General features: G+C 40.2%; 1 protein-coding gene across 1 annotated transcript in view; it reads left to right on the top strand.

Annotated features, from left to right (window-relative positions):
• LOC126438124 (pro-neuregulin-2, membrane-bound isoform-like) overlaps window positions 1-20,331 on the top strand; it is a 185,604-nt gene that overhangs the window by 91,620 nt on the left and 73,653 nt on the right. Inside the window, exon 5 of the mRNA XM_050090490.1 lies at window positions 6,784-6,842. Within this exon, the coding sequence (XP_049946447.1) occupies window positions 6,784-6,842 (59 nt within the window). The remainder of the gene's footprint in view (window positions 1-6,783; window positions 6,843-20,331) is intronic.

Genomic DNA, 20,331 nt, shown 5'->3' with positions numbered 1-20,331 from the left:
GGAAAGTTTCCCATTATGATTCAGGAAATAGCATTATACTCCTCACTTGTGTTTGCTAGTGACAGTACTTTTGTCCAAACCTCATTACCTATGATATTTATAAATTTTGCACAGTTTTCTGTAGAAATATTTCTTTTGTATGTGTAATGTGCTTTTGTTTGTTTCAATAGTATTGAAGGCATTTTGAAGGCAAGAGAACTGTCACTTGATATGCCTAAATCTGAATTTTCTATTTCCTACTTTCATAGGTTTAATATTAACAAGGATGTTGTCTACGAGTCTGCAGTCTTTGTCATTGTTATAGGTTATATACCTGAATAAGAGATTCAAGAACTAATCTTTCAGCCACCTTTTCTTCATGAGATTTACAGAAGTGTCCGCCCCTGGTAGCTGAGTGGTCAGTGCGATAGAATGTCAATCCTAAGGGCCCGGGTTCAATTCCCAGCTGGGCCAGAGATTTTCTCCACTCAGAGACTAGATGTTGTGTTGTCCTAATCATCATCATTTCATCCCCATCGACACGCAAGTCGCTGAAGTGGCATCACATCAAAAGACTTGCAGCTGGCGAATGGTCACCCGACGGGACGCCCTAGTCACACAACATTTAATTTTTACTGAAGCCCACACAGACAACTGAAGTATTTCCTTCAATAAATAGAATGTCCAGCAGTGTTTTTAAGTGATTAGTGAATATTTGTCTATAAACGGCAATGACACAATGACAATGACTTTACCCCGCACTTTATACAATTTCATGGCTGGTGTAATTCCCCCCCCCCCCCCCCCCCCCCTCCCCGCTACACTAAAGAATTTTGTTTCACACCTTCTTTTGTATCTGATACGTGATTTACTAAAGATATGTACTCCCCCATTTTTGCATCATTCCTGCAGTACCAGTACTGACTTGATAATTTATACACAGATGTATGTTGATATTACTTAGTCCAACTTTCCTGTAGCAGTGTCCCACAATTTACATCCAATCAATATTGACACCATTGATTACCCACAATATAAATACAATCACAATTGACACTGTTTATTAAAAAATCAAAAAAATCAAGTGCTAATGAATTGTTTCTCAGTCTTTGGATGCTTAAAATCTGTGAGTGACTAGCATAGGAAATGTTTACAATTGCATTGACATTTTGCAGTGTCATGTTCTGTCCCTTTCCTTGTGTGACATCAAAATTTCTTGGAAAGCACAAGCCATCTGAGCCTCACTGACCATGATGTGCTGCTTGCTTCTGCTGGTGCTGCAGATGTTTGTTGTACAGTTGGTGTTGATAAGCTGTACTTCATAGTTTGCTGTTCACTACCCATCATTTCTGACTCTGCTGCTGTTTCTGCATCCATGACAGATTTATATGCTGCATGATTTTTCCAGACTAGCCCAGTGGAATGACCAGTGTGACGTGTTGCCATTATGTTTGGTTAGTGTCATCCAACACTTTACTGATATTTCCAAATGGAAATGTCTTGTCCTTTCTTTTCAGAAGATGCTATGTTTTGTATAGCAGCATGGCAGCACCTGTTGAGAAAATCTACACTAAGAAAGCTAGTATTTGGATATATTTGGTAGGCCTCCTGAAACTGCCTCTTAGCTTACGAATTTCAGTGTTTACATTCAAAGTAGACATAATGTTTAAGTTGTATCTCATTATGCTCTGGTTCTCAGCTGTGGCCAGAGCTTCTTTAGACTGGCGGCAGCATTCACTAGATTATTCCTATAAATGTCAATTGTACCTCCAATTAATACAGCACAATAGTTATTGGTTTTTCTATAGTCCATTACAACTTCCTTAATGATTTCCTGCATTGGAACATCTGGTTTCATGTATATTTCCTGAATGCTTTTAAATTGTGATTGCTGTGGAGAAGGTCTGAAACACAGTATCAGTGGCTAGCAGAATAGTCATGCTGCTGGGAGTTGCTCTCTCATGACTTGCTGACACAAAAATCTCATATTTTATGCTTGATAATATGTGTCAGGAGTGAACCATCACTACCCTTGTATATATAGACTGAGTCCCTTAAATCTTCTTCAGTTACATGTTACAGATTCCCTTGATGCATTTCACAGTACAGAGAGTCAAACTTATTTATTAGTGGCACACATGTATTACTTCATGTAGCGAGAGAGTGTGGACTTATAGAATTTTTGAATGTTGGTGTATGGAGATTTTACTTTATGCCATAGAATTTTTGAGGCTTAATGTATAGAGATTTTACTTTATGCCTTAAAACTTCAGTATGATCAGTCAAAAGCTGTTCCATGTCCTCCAGCATTTACATGTATTCTTTTGAGTGCACTTAAATCTTTACATAGTACATGTATCACAATCTGGAACTACACATTTTCATAGGAGCTTCTTGGCTGTTACACAAATGGCCACAGGCACATGAAAATATAGCGAGGTTTACTTCCGCAAAACACTCTGAATGATCCAATAAAATACATCGCTGAACAACCTCTAAACCATTTTTAATTTTTTTTATTGCATGAAAGACACTCTACTGATGGTAAAACCTTGTGATTTGTGATACACCTGCATTACTGTCTCTTACATATTAATTTCTGGTATGTACTTCTGTAAAAGCAAAACTGAAACATTATTACCATTATTTCAGTAGAAAGGTAATAGGTATCGATATGGCATGCTGGATGATTCATGTTCTTATATAAGTAATTAACTAAATAACAGATAAAAAGGTAGGCCTAAGATGGAGCTAAAATGCTAGCCTTTTGGGATCAGTAATCTGACTACATTGACTGAACTAACTTCAGTCTTCAATGGAATCTCCTCTTCTGTTAACTGCTTAGTAACTCCCTCCTCAAATCTGTTATATAGATATGAAGAGGATTAATAAAAAAACTCACTTGCATCAACAAGATGCTGCCACTTGGTTGATAAACCTAGAAGATGTCATCATAATGTCACTTCATCTGCAACTTTGTTAGTAATATTCAAAAAAAACTTCACTATTCAATATTCACAAGTAAACCTACCCAAGGGATACACCTTGATTTTGATCATCTTTGAATACTTTTTAGTACAGTGCAGGATAAGAGACATTCTGTTAACAGGGTGTAACACCACCTTGAAATAGTTAATTTTAATGTTTCTGAATAAATACAGTTGAAATGGTAACAGATACACAAAAACTTCAAACAAGAGTTCTATTGTTTTTAATTTATGTTATAACAGTGCACCAAGATTTGTTGAAAAAAGTATTTTTTTTAAATCCACTTACTATTTTGTTTTCATTTCGACATTTGACCAATAGAAAATGTATATCATCATTAACACAAAATTCAGTGATATTTAATGAAGTGGTTCAGCAAAGACATGTGTTGTTGTATCTCTGTTTGGTTGGCAAAATTTAAAGTACATTCTGCATTTTTTTGACCCAAGCAATTCTGCACTTCCTCTTTTTTGCACAAATTTATGATAATGTTACAACAATAATTTACAAACAATTTCAAACATAAATTAATTAAATCTGAAAATATTACAAACTGAGTAGAAAAAAAATTAAAAAAGAAGTACACACACACACACACATACAGATATATGTGGGAAATGCTTTAAGCAACACATATCACAATTGAAATTGAACTGAACACATATCAGGCCCATGTACAGTGATTTAGAGGTACTCTAGCTTATTTCTGGCAAATGCGTTGGGGAGTGTCACTTTATCGTACATATATATTTGAACTTAGTGTTAATGATGCTGTACATTTTGATATTTGTGAAATGTCAAAATGAAAAACAAAATAGTGAGATGGAGAGGATTTGGAAAAAAGATGATGTCTTCAACAAATCTAGGTGCACTATTATAACATACATTAAAAACTATAGAACTTTAATTTGAAGGTTTTTTTTTATGTTACTGTTTCAATGGTATTCATTCAGAAATATAAACTTAATTTTTTTTCATCAGGGTGTCTCACTCCCTTAACAGCTGTATGGAAATGTATAAAAATATTTGTGTCTCTCATTTTGATGTACACTACAAAATATTCAAAGCTGATCAAAATCAGAGTGCACCCGTTGGGTAGGTTTATGTGTCAGTCATTTGTGTTGCTGTTGTGGTCTTCAGTCTGAAGACAGGTTTGATCCAACTCTTCATGCTAGTCTATCCTTTGCAAGCCCCTACATCTGTAACTACTGCACCCGATATGCTTTCGAACCTTCATACGCTCGTAATGCGAGCAGGACAAATATGTGAGCCACAGCACCTCAAACATGAAATGCAACATCTGGAAAGTGTTCTGAGGAGCAATGGGTACTCCACAAATTATATTAGAAGTGTAACAGAGCCAAACACTTGGCGAAATAAGAAATCAGGAAAAGAAATGTCGGGTACGGCCTTTCTGCCATACATTCCCAGAGTGACGGACAGAATCGGCCATATATTGCACAAACATGGCGTAAAGACAATTTTCAAAAATGGTTCAAATGGCTCTGAGCACTAAGCGACTTAACTTCTGAGGTCATCAGTCGCCTAGAACTTAGAACTAATTAAACCTAACTAAGGACATCACACACATCCATGCCCGAGGCAGGATTCGAATCTGTGACCGTAGCGGTCACGCGGTTCCAGACTGAAGCGCCTAGAACCGCACGGCCACACCGGCCAGCCAAAGACAATTTTCAAACCGACAAGGAAGATCAAAGAATGTTTTAGATCGGCAAAGGATAAAAGGGACCCACTTGCAGTGTCGGGAATATACCGCTTACCATGCACAAGCGGAAAAGTTTACATTGGAATGACTGGACAATCGATCAACACCACAATCAAAGAACATAGGCAACATTGCACATTGGGGCAGGTGGAGAAATTGGCTGTGGCAGAGCACGCACTGAGTGAGAAAGACCATGTAATAAAATTCTCCGACATGGAAGTTCTGGCTGTAGAGAAGCACTATCACACCCACATGTTTTGAGAAGCTGTAGAAATACACAAACACAAGAACAGCTTCAACAAGAAAGAGGAAAGCCTTAAAGTAAACAGATCCTGGCTTACTGTACTGCAGCAAATGACCGTCGCAGGTAGCAAGAGGAGAACCGCACCGGAAATGACCACGGAGAAGCCCTCAGATGTTGGCGCATCAGGTACATATAGTCTGTGGCCACAAGCTCAGCTCCAGTTCACCACTGGCAATGGAGGGTGAAGCTTTGATTATTCCAGCCACTTGTGCTGGCAAAATGTCAGTAAAATCATCAGACAAATGCCGGCCAAAGAACCCAAGACAGAAGCAAATAGGTAGTTTGTCAGTTCAGTCTATATTTGATGTTAAGAAATTTCTCCTCTTCAGAAATGCTTTTCTTACTGTTGCCACAGTAAATTTTGTATCCTCTCTACTTCAGTCATTATCAGTTATTTTGCTGCCCAAACTGCAAAACTCATCTACCAGTTTTAGTGTCTTTGTTTCCTAATCAAAGACCCTCAGCATCACCTGATTTAACTCAACTCCATTCCGTTACCCTTGTTTTGATTTTGATAATGTTCATCCTTTCAAGACACTATTCACTCCATTCAATTGGTCTTCAAAGATCTTTGGTGTCTCTGACAGAATTACAATGTCACCGGCAAATGCCCCCTTGAAAAAAATTCAGTTTGTATTTCTTCTCCCTGAACTTTAACTCCTCCTCGAGATTTTTAGTTGGCTTCCTTTACTGCTTGTTCAATCTACAAATTGAATAAAATCAGCAATAGGCTACAATGCTGCCTCATTCCTTACTCAGCCACTGTGCCCCTTCATGCCCCTTGACTCTTATAACTGTCATCTGGTTTCTGTACAACATGAGTATACCTTTATACTTTTCACTTCCTGTATTGTACCCCAGCTGCCTTCAGAATTTCAGAGTTTATTCCAGTTGACATAGTGAAAAGCTTTTTCCAAATCTACAAAAGCCATAAACATGGGCTTACCTTTACTTAACACATCTTCCTGTTTTTTGTTTTTTTTTTTTGGAATTGTTGTTATTACATTCTTCTTGAAGTCTGAGGGTATTTTGCCAGTCTCACACGTCTTGCACACTAGGTGGAATAGTCCTGTTACTGCTAGCTGTCCCAAGGATATGTGTAGTTCTGAATAATGTCTTTACTCCAGGTGCCTTGATTCGACTTAGGTCTTTCAGTGCTCTGTCAAATTCTTCCCACAGTAGCATTATCTCCCATCTCATCTACAACCTCTTTTGTTTCTATAATACTGCCTTCATTTCCCTTGTGTAGTCCCTCTATATACTCATTCCACCAGTCAACTTCCCTTCTTTGCTTAGTGCTTGCTTTCCATCTGAGCTCTTGATATTCAGAGCTGCTTTTCTTTTCTCGAAATGTTTGTTTAATTTCTCTATGGCTGTATCTAGCTGTCCCCAAGCTACATATGTTTCTACAGCCTTACCTCTGTCCTCTAGCAAGAAATCTCAGTCTTTATAAGACACAAAAAAGCTGCCAAAACTAATGAAGTCAACAAAAAAGTGCAGTTAAATTAGCAGAGGGAAAACTTACAGTTTGATATTCATGGTTAATCAATTATGACTTAATGTGCCTCTTAAATGGTTACTGATACCTGATTTTTAAATGAGTTGTACTTATTAGTAATCCTTTTTATATTACTGTTTTGGTCACTGTACCATTTCTGAAGAAAATAAAATGTAGTTCTCAGAAGATCTTTATGTACTATGAATAGATAACTGAATGTTTTATTTCTCACAGTGATTCATTGTGAAATTGTGCAACAAGGAAATGGAATTCTCATTTATGTTGCAGATGCGCAGAAGGGTTCCAAGGCTTCCGCTGCCAGAACAAAGACCTCACGTCAAATGGGAGTACGTATGGACGTGGATTGCTCTCTTGTACATTAGGCATTTCTTCCTCGTATTACTGCTAGGAAGAGGGTTGGAAGACAGCAATTTGCAAGTCTTTCAACACTCAAAAAAATCCAGACAAAATTATTTAAAGAACGTAAGCAACCCAGTGCCAAAGAATTAGAAATAAAGAATCTCACAGTGTCTATTAAAAACTGGTTGGATAGTTTTCCCTCACAGTACAATGCACACATATATCTACTTTTATCTGTTAGCGTGTTGCTAGTTCTCGAAAAGTGAATGTTTTTATGGAGAAATAAAACTGGAGTTTTTATTTATTCATCCATCTCACAACAAATTAGGACAATGCCTATGGAAGCCAAATCTGTAAAAATAATATAAAATGTTTGTAAAAAGCAAGTAAAGACAGAGTGAGAAAGTGAGAGAGAGAGGGACAGTACTCGGAGGTGCTCTCCAGAGGCAGACGAGTCGAGTCACAGGACAGACGTCGTGTCATGCGTTATTCAGGTATGTCGCACATATTCCACTCAGAACAGTTGGTTTGTCTGCCTGTCTGTATATATATATAAATAAATGTGTTGTGCTAACATCAATAATACTCTCTGTTCTCTCACTCACATCCATCAACGATAGCATCTTCTGGTTTGAAACAAGCACTGCTGATCACTGCAAGAGGTGAGCACTGAAATGCAAGTAGTATGAAGAGATGTTAAAAAAACACACACTATCTCTCAGCAGTGTCAGTTCTTGTAGAAACTGTTAGCTTTCATTGTTACTCATGAACAATGAGTTCAGATTGTATGACCTTCACTGTACCATATCTGTTTTGTTTTTAACAAGTATTTTACTAGGAGCATGCTCCTACATTTGTTGTGAGAAGGTGCATCATGATTGATTTTCTTTGTAATCAGCACAACATGTCTGCTTCTGAGCTACTGAAACATTTGTCACACAAATAAAATATTGTATACAATGTACAGGCATACTGAGCCACACTTGCATTGCTTGCTGTTTGAGTAACATACCACAGAACCTTGTGAAATATTGCACGATATTATCTCTACTGTTTGTAATTATTCTAACAAATACTGAGAATTAACTCCCCTATGATATGCGTATTTGATGTAGCTTGTAAATGATGGTAATATTCTCATGTATTGTGAAATTTTTAATATCTATTAGTCTACTTTGTTTGTATTACTAACAGTCAGGCACTAACTTGCATGTGTAACAGTTGTGCACTGTGGCATGGAAAGAGTTCCAGTGCATACCTACTCCATTAATTTTCACAACACAAATTCAGAGAAATGATCCTACGTAGCTGATAATAAATAAGCAGAAAATTCCAACGACTTTTAAAAGGCAGCAGTCAAAATTAAACACACAGAACCAGAGTAGACTATGAGTCACTGACAACTATCATTCATACAGATGGTTCGTCACCGCAAGTATTTAGTAGAACATTTTGTTGCTTCTGATTATTGTGTTCTGTGGAATAATCCATGGTAAAGTTGACAAGTGAACAAAAACAGCCTGTCCACTAGTTCTGCTTATGATGCTTTAAAATCACTAAATTGTTACATTGAGTACTTCTGCCAGTAAAAATGAGACTGATTATAAAAAAGCTTAGTATCTTTTTCTCTGCTAGTAACTGTTTAACAAATTTCTGCCAGTGATTCAAAACTCAAGTAACAGATGCTAAGAAAGTGAAACTATGCTGGAAAGATATGCAGGGTGTGTCAGATAAATTATTTGCCTTTGTAACTTACAAAATAATACATGACAAGAATATTTATTGAGACAGGTCCACATAAGAAAAGTTATACTTTCTGCAGGTTTATCAATAAGTTTACTGAGTTATTTTCCTGAAAGGTACAGCAATAAGATACAATTTTTTTAAACGAACTAGTTTTTCTGTCATGTAGCTGATGTACTTAAAACAACTGTGTACAAATCTCTTGAAGGGTACAGCAATGAGATAGTGAAACATTGTTTTTTTTCCTGTTATGTAACTGATGCACTTAAACCAGGTGTGTACAAATCAGTTTAAATCACATTTCTGTTATGTTTGGTTTGGGAGCCATAAACATTCATAATGTTGGGGGTGGATACAACATGCTGTACAAAATTCTTGGCTGTATGCTGGTGGATGTTCTGATAGTGGAATGTTGATTTAAAGTGGGGTGTTGAAATATGTGATTTTCCTGAATGCACAACACAATGTGCCTTTTAAAGTACCTGTGGACAAGATGTCACACTGCCTTTGTCAAGGAGCAACAAGCTTCCTCAATGCACCATTTGAAGCCATCTGGAATTATGGCTTCAGTGTTACACTCATTATTCTTTAGATATCCCCACAAAACAAAATCTACTGTTGTTAAATTGGGCAACAGTGCAGGCCATTCCTGAAGACCATAGCACCCCAGCCACCTTCCAGATAATCTGTTTTTCAGTTCTTGCAAATTATCACACACAGAATGGGCTGGGCAACATTCATGCTACATCCACTTACAGCCTCTAATGTCTAGATGGACATTTTCAAGGGGAGCACCTAAACTGTCCATGATAAAAGTGTGATATGTCTCACCTGTCAGTGTACCTGCAAAATAGTGTGGACCAATGATTTCATCCCCAAGGATTCTATACCACACATTAATAGACCACCTCCATTGATGACTGACAAGACCTACTCACAAATGATTATCTGTGGCTCAGTAATGCATTTATGATGGTTCACTGCACCATAATTTGTGAACTTGTATTCATTGGAGAACATAACACTTTGTAAGGTGGCCCAGAGTGAAATTACTCATGTTGAATTTGCAGAAAGTAGCTCTCCAACTGCGGGTCCTGTGTCAGTGACAGGTGGTGTGGGTGAAACCAGTGACCCTGTACTATACACCACACAGATGTAAGGCTGATATCAGTGACTGCAGAAATGCCTCATAAGCTAACACGAGGATCATGGTGTATCACAGCTAAAACAAATTCCTCCATCTCATCACTTCTTGCTGGTGTACATCTGTTACCACCACACCTTCTCAAACTACTTGTTTCGCAAAGTCATAATTCAACACGTAAGAACATAATGTCTTCTGGAGCTCTTCAACAAGGATATCTCATGGCATCCACCATTTCTGGTTCATTGGCATTATGTCGGCATTCGCCGAGGGTCAGCAATATGTCAATATACTCGTATGTGTATGCCATGTTTATTCAACATCAATATCTGCAGCACACTGAACCCCATTTGCATGTACAGTCCAATCTGCCATGTATACTGTAGTGTAAGGCAATGGTCCGCAGTCTAACTGAACATGACATCTAACAGCACATCATGGAAGCTTGCAGCTCCCTGACACTGGCTATGCTACATCTTGTCTGCAGGTTGTGTAGAAGGCATATTGCATTGAGTGTTCAGAAACATTGGTAAACATTTGAACACCTCACTTAAATCAATATTCCACCTCTAGAACACCTGTCTGCATACAGGCAACTATTATTGGCAGCATGTCGCATCCACCCCTAACACTTTGAAGGTTTATAGCTCCCAAACTAAACACATAGAAATGTGATTTAATTTGATTTGTACACAGCTGGTTTAAATACAACAGCTATATAACAGAAAAACTAAAGTTCTGTTTAAACAACAGTATTTTGTTACTGTACCTCTCTGCAAAATAACTCAATAAATTATGTTGATAATGCCACAGAAAGTGTAGCTTTTGTTATGTGAACCTGTCTCAATAAATATTCTTCTCAGATATTTTTTGTAAGTTACAGAGGCAAACAATTTATATGAAACACCATGACTAATATAGTGAAATAGTTGCCTTAAGTATCAATAGTTTTAGGGTTACCATCATCTACATTTCCTGTGCCATTATTCCTCAGTATTTTCACAAGCTGTTTTGCTTTTGTGAAAAATTCAGAACCAGTCTTTTATTTTGTGACATAAATACAGGAGTAGCTTAATAATAATTCAAGAAGTCTCTCAAAGATAAGTGAAATCTGAGCAGCAGTGTTCAAAAACCATTGCCTACCTTCTAAAGCACTTAGGTCAACTCTATCACATTACAACATGTTATCAATCAATTTCTATACTTCAAAACAGACTTTTTATATTGATTACAGTAGAATGAAACTTCCAGTCCATAGCATTATTTCATATAAAATGCTCTACAAGCTAGTAAGAATAGTTGCCATTCCTTATTTTTGATACATGATTGAACAATGCGGAATGGATGACTGGTATTTAATAACCATGTAGCATATTTAGCATTAGTATCAGCTAGGTGTGACAAAAAGAATGAATGAAAAGTTGACCTAATCAACATGATACATTGGTATGTGTGCACAGATTTGCAGAGGGCTGTCAGTTTGACCCGTAAAGTATTACCACTCATGACTTCGAATCATTCATGATGCATGGCACATGATCAACCAACATTCAGTTGATTTTTGACTGTCTTCATCAGTAATTAGGTTCAAAATGGTTCAAATGGCTCTGAGCACTATGGGACTCAACATCTTAGGTCATAAGTCCCCTAGAACTTAGAAATACTTAAACCTAACTAACCTAAGGACATCACACACACACCCATGCCCGTGGCAGGATTCGAACCTGCGACCGTAGCAGCCTCGCGGTTCCGGACTGCAGCGCCAGAACCGCACGGCCACCGCGGCTGGCCAGTAATTAGGTAACAGAGTATTATAGGATGAAAGTGTTCAGGGTTCCCCATGTATCCACCGAAATTTTTGCCATGGTGTTGTGGTTATCACATATGGTTGGTTGGTAACAACACACACAAAGTATCAAATATGCATTTGTTAATCACTGAGACAAAATGAACAAACATGGCAGAAGAACAAGTTGTGTGCCAAGAATGAGCTAGCATAAAGTAGTCCAAAGAAGTAAGAGTCAAAGATAGGGCATTCTGGGCCAGAGACACCACAGACCCCCCTCCCAAGAGTGTGGAGCACAGCGAAGGGAAGCTTCATCAGACAAATTCATAATCTTTGTGCCATCACGGCAGTTGAAGGCAGCAACTGGCATGAGAAGTAGGTACATCGGATCTGCAGTGCAAGGGTCCCGTGGTTCCAACAGCTGCACAGGTGGAGAGACATCGGCTGAAGGTAGGTTGGCAGCGTCGGGAGGCAGGTCGGTGACTGACCACACCAGTTTCAGTCAATTAGCAGACACAGTCAGTGGACGTCTATGTAGGTGGATGATGAACATGTTCATACTGTGACGTAGCATGCAATGAGGACCCAAATAAGGTGGCTGCAAGGCTGCTTGCACGGTGTCATCCCGCAGCATCACAAAGTCACATGAATCAAGGTCCTTGTGGATGAGCAGAGGGGGTGGAGGCAAGTGATGTGCATACAAATCCATTCAACCAGAGCGGGAAGATCCACAGTAGTGGTTGACAGTGAATCCTTGACAAACTCACTGGGAAGGAGGAGGGGTTCACCATATAGAATCTCAGCAACCGAGGTGTTCAAGCCTTCTTTATGGGCTGAGTGATTACCCATCAGGACCCATGGGAAGGCCTCGGACCATAGGCCACCATGGCAAATAAGTGTGTCCTTGAGTGTGTGGTGCCACTGTTCGACCAGGCCGTTTGCCTGAGGGTGGTAAGCCGTGGTGTGAAATTTGGTGGTGCTGCAGAGTTTGCAGAGTCGTGCAAAGAGGATGGACTCAAACTGGTGTCCCTGGTTGGTTGTGAGGGACAGGAGACAGACAAAATGAGCAACTCCCACCAAGACAAAAGAATGTGCAATGATCTCGGCCGTGATGTCAATAAGAGGGACCGTCTCGACCCAGCAGGTCACGTGGTTGATGATTGATAAGAAGTAGCTGTAAGCCTCTGAAGGGGGGAGGGGACCAACGACATAGATATAGACATGCCGAAGACACCCTGTCAAACTTTCCCAATGGAGATTGAGCACGCCTGCTGACCTTGCTGCTCTGGCACAGGATGCATGCATGGGTCCAAGTATGTCAGTCATGCTTCACACCAGGCCAGACGAAACACTCTGTAACCAGCCGCATTGTAGCTCACATTACGGGGTGGCCAAGATGTGCACGGCAGTAAAGACCCTGTGACAAAGGGTGGTAGTGAACAGAGGGTGAGGTGTGCCTGTAGAAGTGTCACAATAGACAAGGATCGTCCACGTGTGTAGTATATGGGGCTGGACAGAGAGCAATAACTTGTTGTCTGATATTAGCTGCTGTATATCATCATCTTCGGCCTGAAGTCGAGCGAGCTCCTCCAGATTCAGCAGTGCAGTTAGCATGCAGATGTGAGAAAGGTTGTCTGCCACACCATTCTCCATGCCGAAGATACAGCACATGTCAGAAGAGTGCTGACAGATGTAGTCCATATGGTGGGAATGCCTCAGTGGAAGGTCCTTAGCAGGATTACAAATAGCATCCATGAGTGGCTTGTGACCTGAATAGATCATGAAAGGTCACCCATCGAGGTACTACAGAAACGTTTAATCGTCTCGTACACTGTGAGGAGCTCAGTCAAAAGCCGACCATTTACATTGGCTCTTAGTCAGTTTCTTGGAAAAGAAGCAGAGGGGTTGGGTGGAGTTGGCAGTGTGCTGTTGTAAAACAGCGCCCACAGCTGAGTCACTCGTGTTGGTAGTGATCGAGACAAGGGCCTCAGTATCAGGGTGGGCAAGTGTGATAGCCTTGGCGAGGGCAGTTTTAAGGTTAGCAAATGCGTCGAACATGGGTGTGGTCCACTCCAACTTCCATTTCCCAGTGGTGTTTTTGCCAGAAAGGGCATCGGTGAGGGCCATTTGGACGGAGGCAGCCTGAGGAATATGGTGGCGATAAAAGTTAGCCATACCCAGAAAACGACGGAGCTGAGCATAATCCCCAGGAAGAGGGAGATGAAGCACGGTTCCAACATGAGAACTCATCTGTCAGAGGCTGTTGGTGGTAACAGTATGGCATAGCAAGGTCACTGATGTGGAACACAGTTGAGATTTTTCATCATTGATCACCACGCTGTTGTCAGCAAGTGCCAAATGAAACGCATCAGTATTCAAATAGGCCGAAGGGTGTGATGATGGCCATCTTAGGAATATCCGATGGATGCATAGGGATCTGATGGTATGCCTTGCAACAGTCTGAAACAGAGAAAAAATTAGAACAATGTAGTAATTGTGTGAAATCCTGTACATTAGGAACTGGGTAGTTATTGATAATGGCGTGAGTGTTAGGGGACCTGTAGTCCTTGCACATGTGTAAGGTGCCGTCCTTTTTAGGAACAAGGTGAATGGGTGAAGACCAGTTGTTATCGGAGAGGAAGAGGATGTCTGAAGCCAACAGATCCTGAATGATCTCCTTGGCACGAAGACGTTTGGAAGCTTAAGGTGCCTGGCCTTATAACGTACAGGTGGGCCATCGGTGGTGCCATTACTGATCGCTGTCAGTCTTGAAGGGGGGTTGGCCAGAGGGGTCAAGAAGGGATCCGCAGGCAATGTCAGTTCACGGATTGGTGAGAAGACATTGTAGAGGTGTGTGTTGGATCGCCTTGTTGCAGTTCTGCAGATAGGCCATGTGTGTGACAACTCAGTGGAGGTAGAGTCTATGTGGGTGCATAAGGCAGCGTTCTGGGTACGGGTTCAACTATTTGTGAGCACACATCTGACAGGTCAGAGAGCTGTGCAGTAATGCGCTTGAGCAGGGATGCACATGTGGAAAGCATAGCCAAGGAGTCAGAGAACGAAGTCATACTGAACTCATGTGAGCACAGAACGGTAGAGCCAGATGTGTGGCGGAGCACAGCAGCTTGCAGATCTGTTGAAAGGTTGTAATGATGTAGAAAATCCAACCTGATCACAGTTTCTTCCATGTCGGAAATGTGGGAGGTCCAAAGGGAGGTGTGAACTGGTGATAGGCAACGTAGCATCTTGATGGAGCCATGGACTGCAACGTCTGTGGCATAGAGGCGTCACATCACTGAAGCAAGAGGTGCAGCATTGGACAATAGGCACCGTGAAGGAATGTGGCAGGATGAGGCACCTAAATTTGCCCACTGGAATCATTTGGGTAGGTGCAAGGTGCATGCCAGTTGTGGATGGTTTCCCCATAAGTAGTGTGGAACCAGCACAGCGGGTATGCCGGTGCCGGTAAGTGGGGTGGTGCGGAGCCGATTGGGCTGCTACCTGGGTGAGGTCAGCAGCTGTCAGGAGGCCACAGACATGTCTCCTGTTGGCTGCTAGGTGGCAGCTCCTGAATGGCAGCTGAGGCACCTAGGTGAGTGCGCTGGCCCCTGGAGGCAGAGTGCGGAACTAGTGTGCCATCTGAGGGTGATGGAGGTGTTGTCCACGACAGCCAGTGTCGGTGATGGTTGAAAGCGTAAGCCTGATCTGCCATGCCTAAACAAACCTCAAGTTGGTCGACGACGTGAGAGAATAGATGAAACTGCAGATCCGAAGGCATTTTGACCACCCATAATGCCCAAAGTGTGGCATCAGTTACTGCTTGATAATCAGTTAACGCATGTAGGCACCGCCAAAGCTGTGAAGGAGTGCAGTCATCGAGATGCTCATTGTGAATAATGTTGTGAATAGCCTCCACCAGAGGGCAAGAAAGGTGCTCAATGAGCAGTGCTTTCACCATCGAATACTTGTGGGAGGCGGGAAGTGAGAGAAGCAAGTCGCTGATGAGGTCCAAATGAGCATTAAGGTGACTTACCAGGCAGACAAAATGGGCATCGTCATCCAAAATGCATTTTACGTCCAGTAGGTGATCCACTAAGGTGAACCAAGTCTTTGGGTTATCATTTTGCAAAGCAGGGTGCTTGGGAAACCTGCCGGGTAAGATATGTTAAGGCAGCACCGGCAGATGGAGGTCCGTGTCAGCAGAGCAGTATGCCTTTGACTCTGTAAGTGCAGTAGCGGTGAATAGTGCATCGCCCGAAGCCTGTGTTGGGTGGCAGCCACATGCAGCACACGGTATGGACGGGGAGGCATAAAAGTTGGCATGGTGTATCCAAACTGCAGGCCCGGTGAAGAACACAGTGCGGGTGTAACAGCGAGTGCCGTTGCAACAGTGGGTGGAAGGTGGTTGTGGCACTGCCACAGAGGGGCTGAGCTGGGAATTGGTGTGGGCGGAATGGCCAGTGCTGTAATGAAAGTGGGCGGAAGGCAGTTGTGGTGCAACTATGGTGCAACAGTCACAGAAACCGGCATGGTCTAGGCAATCGGCATCACTGAGATGATGTGATGATGTGTGGGAAGGGGGGGGGGGGGGGGGAAGCAGTTTCTGCGGCACTAGGCAAATAAGAATTTGCTACACCATGCATAGAAATGTTCGAATTACAGTTCTGTAACTTTGTCAGTATGTCAAATCATCCTGAAGGTAATGGCGTAGATGAAGGATAAACCCCAATGTTTTTAACAGGAAACATGTCCACAACGTCATTAGATGGCATGCACTGTCCATGTCGTGACTGTTTTTGTGCTGCCATGCTAGATGGTGGCTATGTTGAGCTGGTTAAGGTTAGGTAGCTGCTGGAGTGGCCGGGTGTAAATAATTGTTCACTTTTAACCAAACTCTCATTAGGTACACTTGACCATTCGCAGTCGCATGCACAGTTAATAGGGTGCATGACACTTTCAGCAAAAGACACTGGTAGATCCATTGTGGTAGAAACAACGTGGGCTGGCACATGAAGTTTGTAAATGACAAAAACAAGCACAAAATAACTCGCAACGATATGACGATGGTGGCGGGGTCACCACTCTGGTTGTCACGTATGATTGGTTGGTAATAACACACACAAAGTATCCAATATGCATTTATCAATCTCTGAGACAAAACAAACAAACATGGCAGAAGGACAAGTTGTGATTGAGAATGAGCTAGCATGAAGCAGTCCAAAGAAATAAGAGTCAAAGATAGGGCGCTCCGCTACAGAGACACCACAGTGTCATTACCTCTCCATACATGCCATTTTAGGTGGTGAAAATAATCTATTCTATTTTTGTATGCAGTGAGTATTTCAGGGATAGGTTATATGTAGTCAGAACACAGATGAAAATTTAATCCTTGGTCATGTACAACTTTTTGCTGTCCTCAAGATTGTGTATTACTTACCACCAGAGATTCTAAATTATTTCAGTAAATAATCTTGATGGCATGTACATGTTAAAAATTTCTTGGTAAAAAGAGACTGTATGTCCCCCACACAGATTCATCAGTGTTTAATTCTTTAAGGTAGCACTGGATAGCTAAAATTGGCAGTAAATTGATTTGAAATTATAATCTGCTGTGTACAGATTATTGTGTGCTAATAACTTATAACCAGTCCAGACAACCAAACAGGGTCATAGAGTGGTTAATTCTGAGGCTGCTTGGAAACTGTAATTTCATTCACAGGTAGTACAATTATGAATCCTTAGCAAAAAACTGAAGACTGTCGTATGGTTCAATAAGAAATCTACAAGGAAGAAGGAAGGAAGATTGGGTTTAATGTTCTATCAACATCAAGATCATTAGGGGCAGAACACAAACTCGGATTGTGTCAAAGATGAGGCAGGAAATTGGCTGCCCTCATTTAAAGGAATTTTAGGAAAATCACAGAAAATCTAAATCTGGATGGTCAGACATGGGTTCAAACTGTTGTCCTCCCGAATGTGACTCCAGTGTGCTAACCATTGGGGTACCCTGTCATTAAGGAATGTACAGTGTACATTAATGTATAAGGGGTGAACAGAAATGAGAGGAAATGTTGTAGGTATGTTAACTACACTGCCACCCCAATCTACTGGTTAAAGTGCACTTTATTGCCTGTTTTGGCACAAGTGGCTATGCATGGCAGTTTGATGTGATGATCTAAGAAAAGAAGAAACAGACAGTTTCTCACCACTGTTGCCACCTGTTAGACTTAACTGTTACACAAAGTGATTGCCTCCTCTTGATTAATCCTTACATTAATGTCTTCATTGAAAATCAATGTCTCATTGCTGTAACTTAAATTTAGTATTACATACTGACACAGAGGAAACTTAATTTTGAAAATGCTGTTCAGTTTACCAAGTGCACTCAGGATCACTTTTACTCTTGTACTAACCTGTTTTGCTGTCCATTAAACTGTAGTCTTCAGTTGCCTCAGATGTGACTATTCATCAATTTGTTCTATGACTTAATTGTTGATCTGCAAAATTTTTTTTGATGTGTTGATTATGTATTTTTTTGTCTTACTGTATTTGATTTTTAGGTCGACTTCCTCTATTAACATTTTCCATTCATTTTTGAAGTTTATCTGCAGTAGAGGCAACAGTACAGTGTCAGAAAAACGAATGTAGTCCAAATATGTTCCATTAACACACATTTATTTTTCATTTTCCCATTTTTAAGGATCTGAGAACTTCCACTAAGACCAATGAGAATAGTTTTAATCTCCCCCTTGTGTCACTCTTCTTAGCATTTCAAATCTCTCACTACACATTCATAATCTGATGAGAGCTTTAACAATGATGTACATATTTGTCAGTATATTATCCTGGACTGAATTAGTATGTTGTTTCTTAAATGCTGTTACTACAGATTTTGTTGAAATGAGTCAGAAACTTTGTCTATGAATCCTTAGAAAAGTGGCAATTCATGCTGATTGCTGTAATTTTGTTCACAACTTGAAATGATCGATTGTGTTATATTTACTTTTTAAGAGAGCTTATTCCTCTGATTGATTAAAATCTATTTTTCTCTGTGTTTGATGACATGTTTAGTGAATATTGTATACACTATTTTTATGTCTCTCACCTTTTGTACAAAGTACAATAATAACAGCCTTACTCTGGTTTTGTGGAATTGTCTTCCTCTGCAGACATCCTGTAAACTAACTTGCAAGTTAATTTTGTATTACTTTTTTCCCAGATTTAACCATTTCTACTCAAACACCACAATCTCCAGGCACCTTTTCATTTGTCATACTACTTCTCTCTTTATACACCTCAACTAGTTTTATATGTCTGATGTGCACAGCTTCCAGAATTTTATTATTTTCATTATCACCTCTCTGATCTCTTGATCTGTGTACAATCTTTGAAGATTTCTTTACATGCCTCTATGTTCCTCATTGTTAGCTGCTGGAACATGTACCAAATTAACTGATGAAATGTGATGCCAATCCAATATAAGCTTTTTATACTCGTGCAGTTTTCTGTTGTTGCAATCACATTCTGCATCCAGTATTTCACATTAATCTATAACAGAGCTTCCAACAACTGTAACAGTTTAAAAATATAGTTATACATTTTAATGAGTGACCAGTACTGTACATCAAACAGTTTAGTCTTAAATGATGGGACAGTAAAACTCAGATTCAGATTCGTATCTCAGTTTGTTTTCACTGTATCTGCTCACATCCTCTCAAAGATATTTTTCAAATGTTCCTATTATCATCATTGGCTTGAAACACTTACTCAACTGCAACTTCATTCCAGTTGAGATTTTGTTTTCATTTGCCTTTATTATATTTGCAGTGTCCTTTGCTGTTTTCTTAAGTACTTTTGTTAAATTATTTCCTTTTTTTAATGTCTTTATAATGTATAATAATGTAGTCTAATTAAGTCGGGTGATGCTGAGGGAATTAGATTAGGAAATGAGGCACTTAAAGTAGTAAAGGAGTTTTGCTATTTGGGGAGCAAAATAACTGATGATGGTCGAAGTAGAGAGGATATAAAATGTAGGCTGGCAATGGCAAGGAAAGCGTTTCTGAAGAAGAGAAATTTGTTAACATCCAGTATTGATTTAAGTGTCAGGAAGTCATTTCTGAAAGTATTCGTATGGAGTGTAGCCATGTATGGAAGTGAAACATGGACGATAAATAGTTTGGATAAGAAGAGAATAGAAGCTTTCAAAATGTGGTGCTACAGAAGAATGCTAAAGATTAGATGGGTAGATCACATAACTAATGAGGAAGTATTGAATAGGATTGGGGAGAAGAGAAGTTTGTGGCACAACTTGACCAGAAGAAGGGATCGGTTGGTAGGACATGTTCTGAGGCATCAAGGGATCACCAATTTAGTATTGGAGGGCAGCGTGGAGGGTAAAAATCGTAGAGGGAGACCAAGAGATGAATACACTAAGCAGATTCAGAAGGATGTAGGTTGCAGTAGGTACTGGGAGATGAAAAAGCTTGCACAGGATAGAGTAGCATGGAGAGCTGCATCAAACCAGTCTCAGGACTGAAGACCACAACAACAACAACAACAATCTTTATTTTCTATGACAGTGAACTTGTTCCTTAGTTTAATCTCATTTCCTCCCATTAGTTTAAAAAAGCTCATAATCTATAGTTGCAGCTATATGGCTAACAAATTAGTTTCTTTCCCATTTTGGAACTATTGTTACTCTCTACCATTCCACTCTTTAATAACACATGTGAAAAACAAACACTCAGTATTTCTGTGTGAGCTCGAATTTCTATTATTTTGTTACAATGATCATTTCTCCTAT

Source organism: Schistocerca serialis, unplaced genomic scaffold (assembly GCF_023864345.2).
Source record: "Schistocerca serialis cubense isolate TAMUIC-IGC-003099 unplaced genomic scaffold, iqSchSeri2.2 HiC_scaffold_1260, whole genome shotgun sequence".
Taxonomy (NCBI): domain Eukaryota; kingdom Metazoa; phylum Arthropoda; class Insecta; order Orthoptera; family Acrididae; genus Schistocerca; species Schistocerca serialis.
The sequence above is the reverse complement of the archived record's forward strand: the minus strand, read 5'-3'. Positions and strand labels throughout refer to the sequence as shown.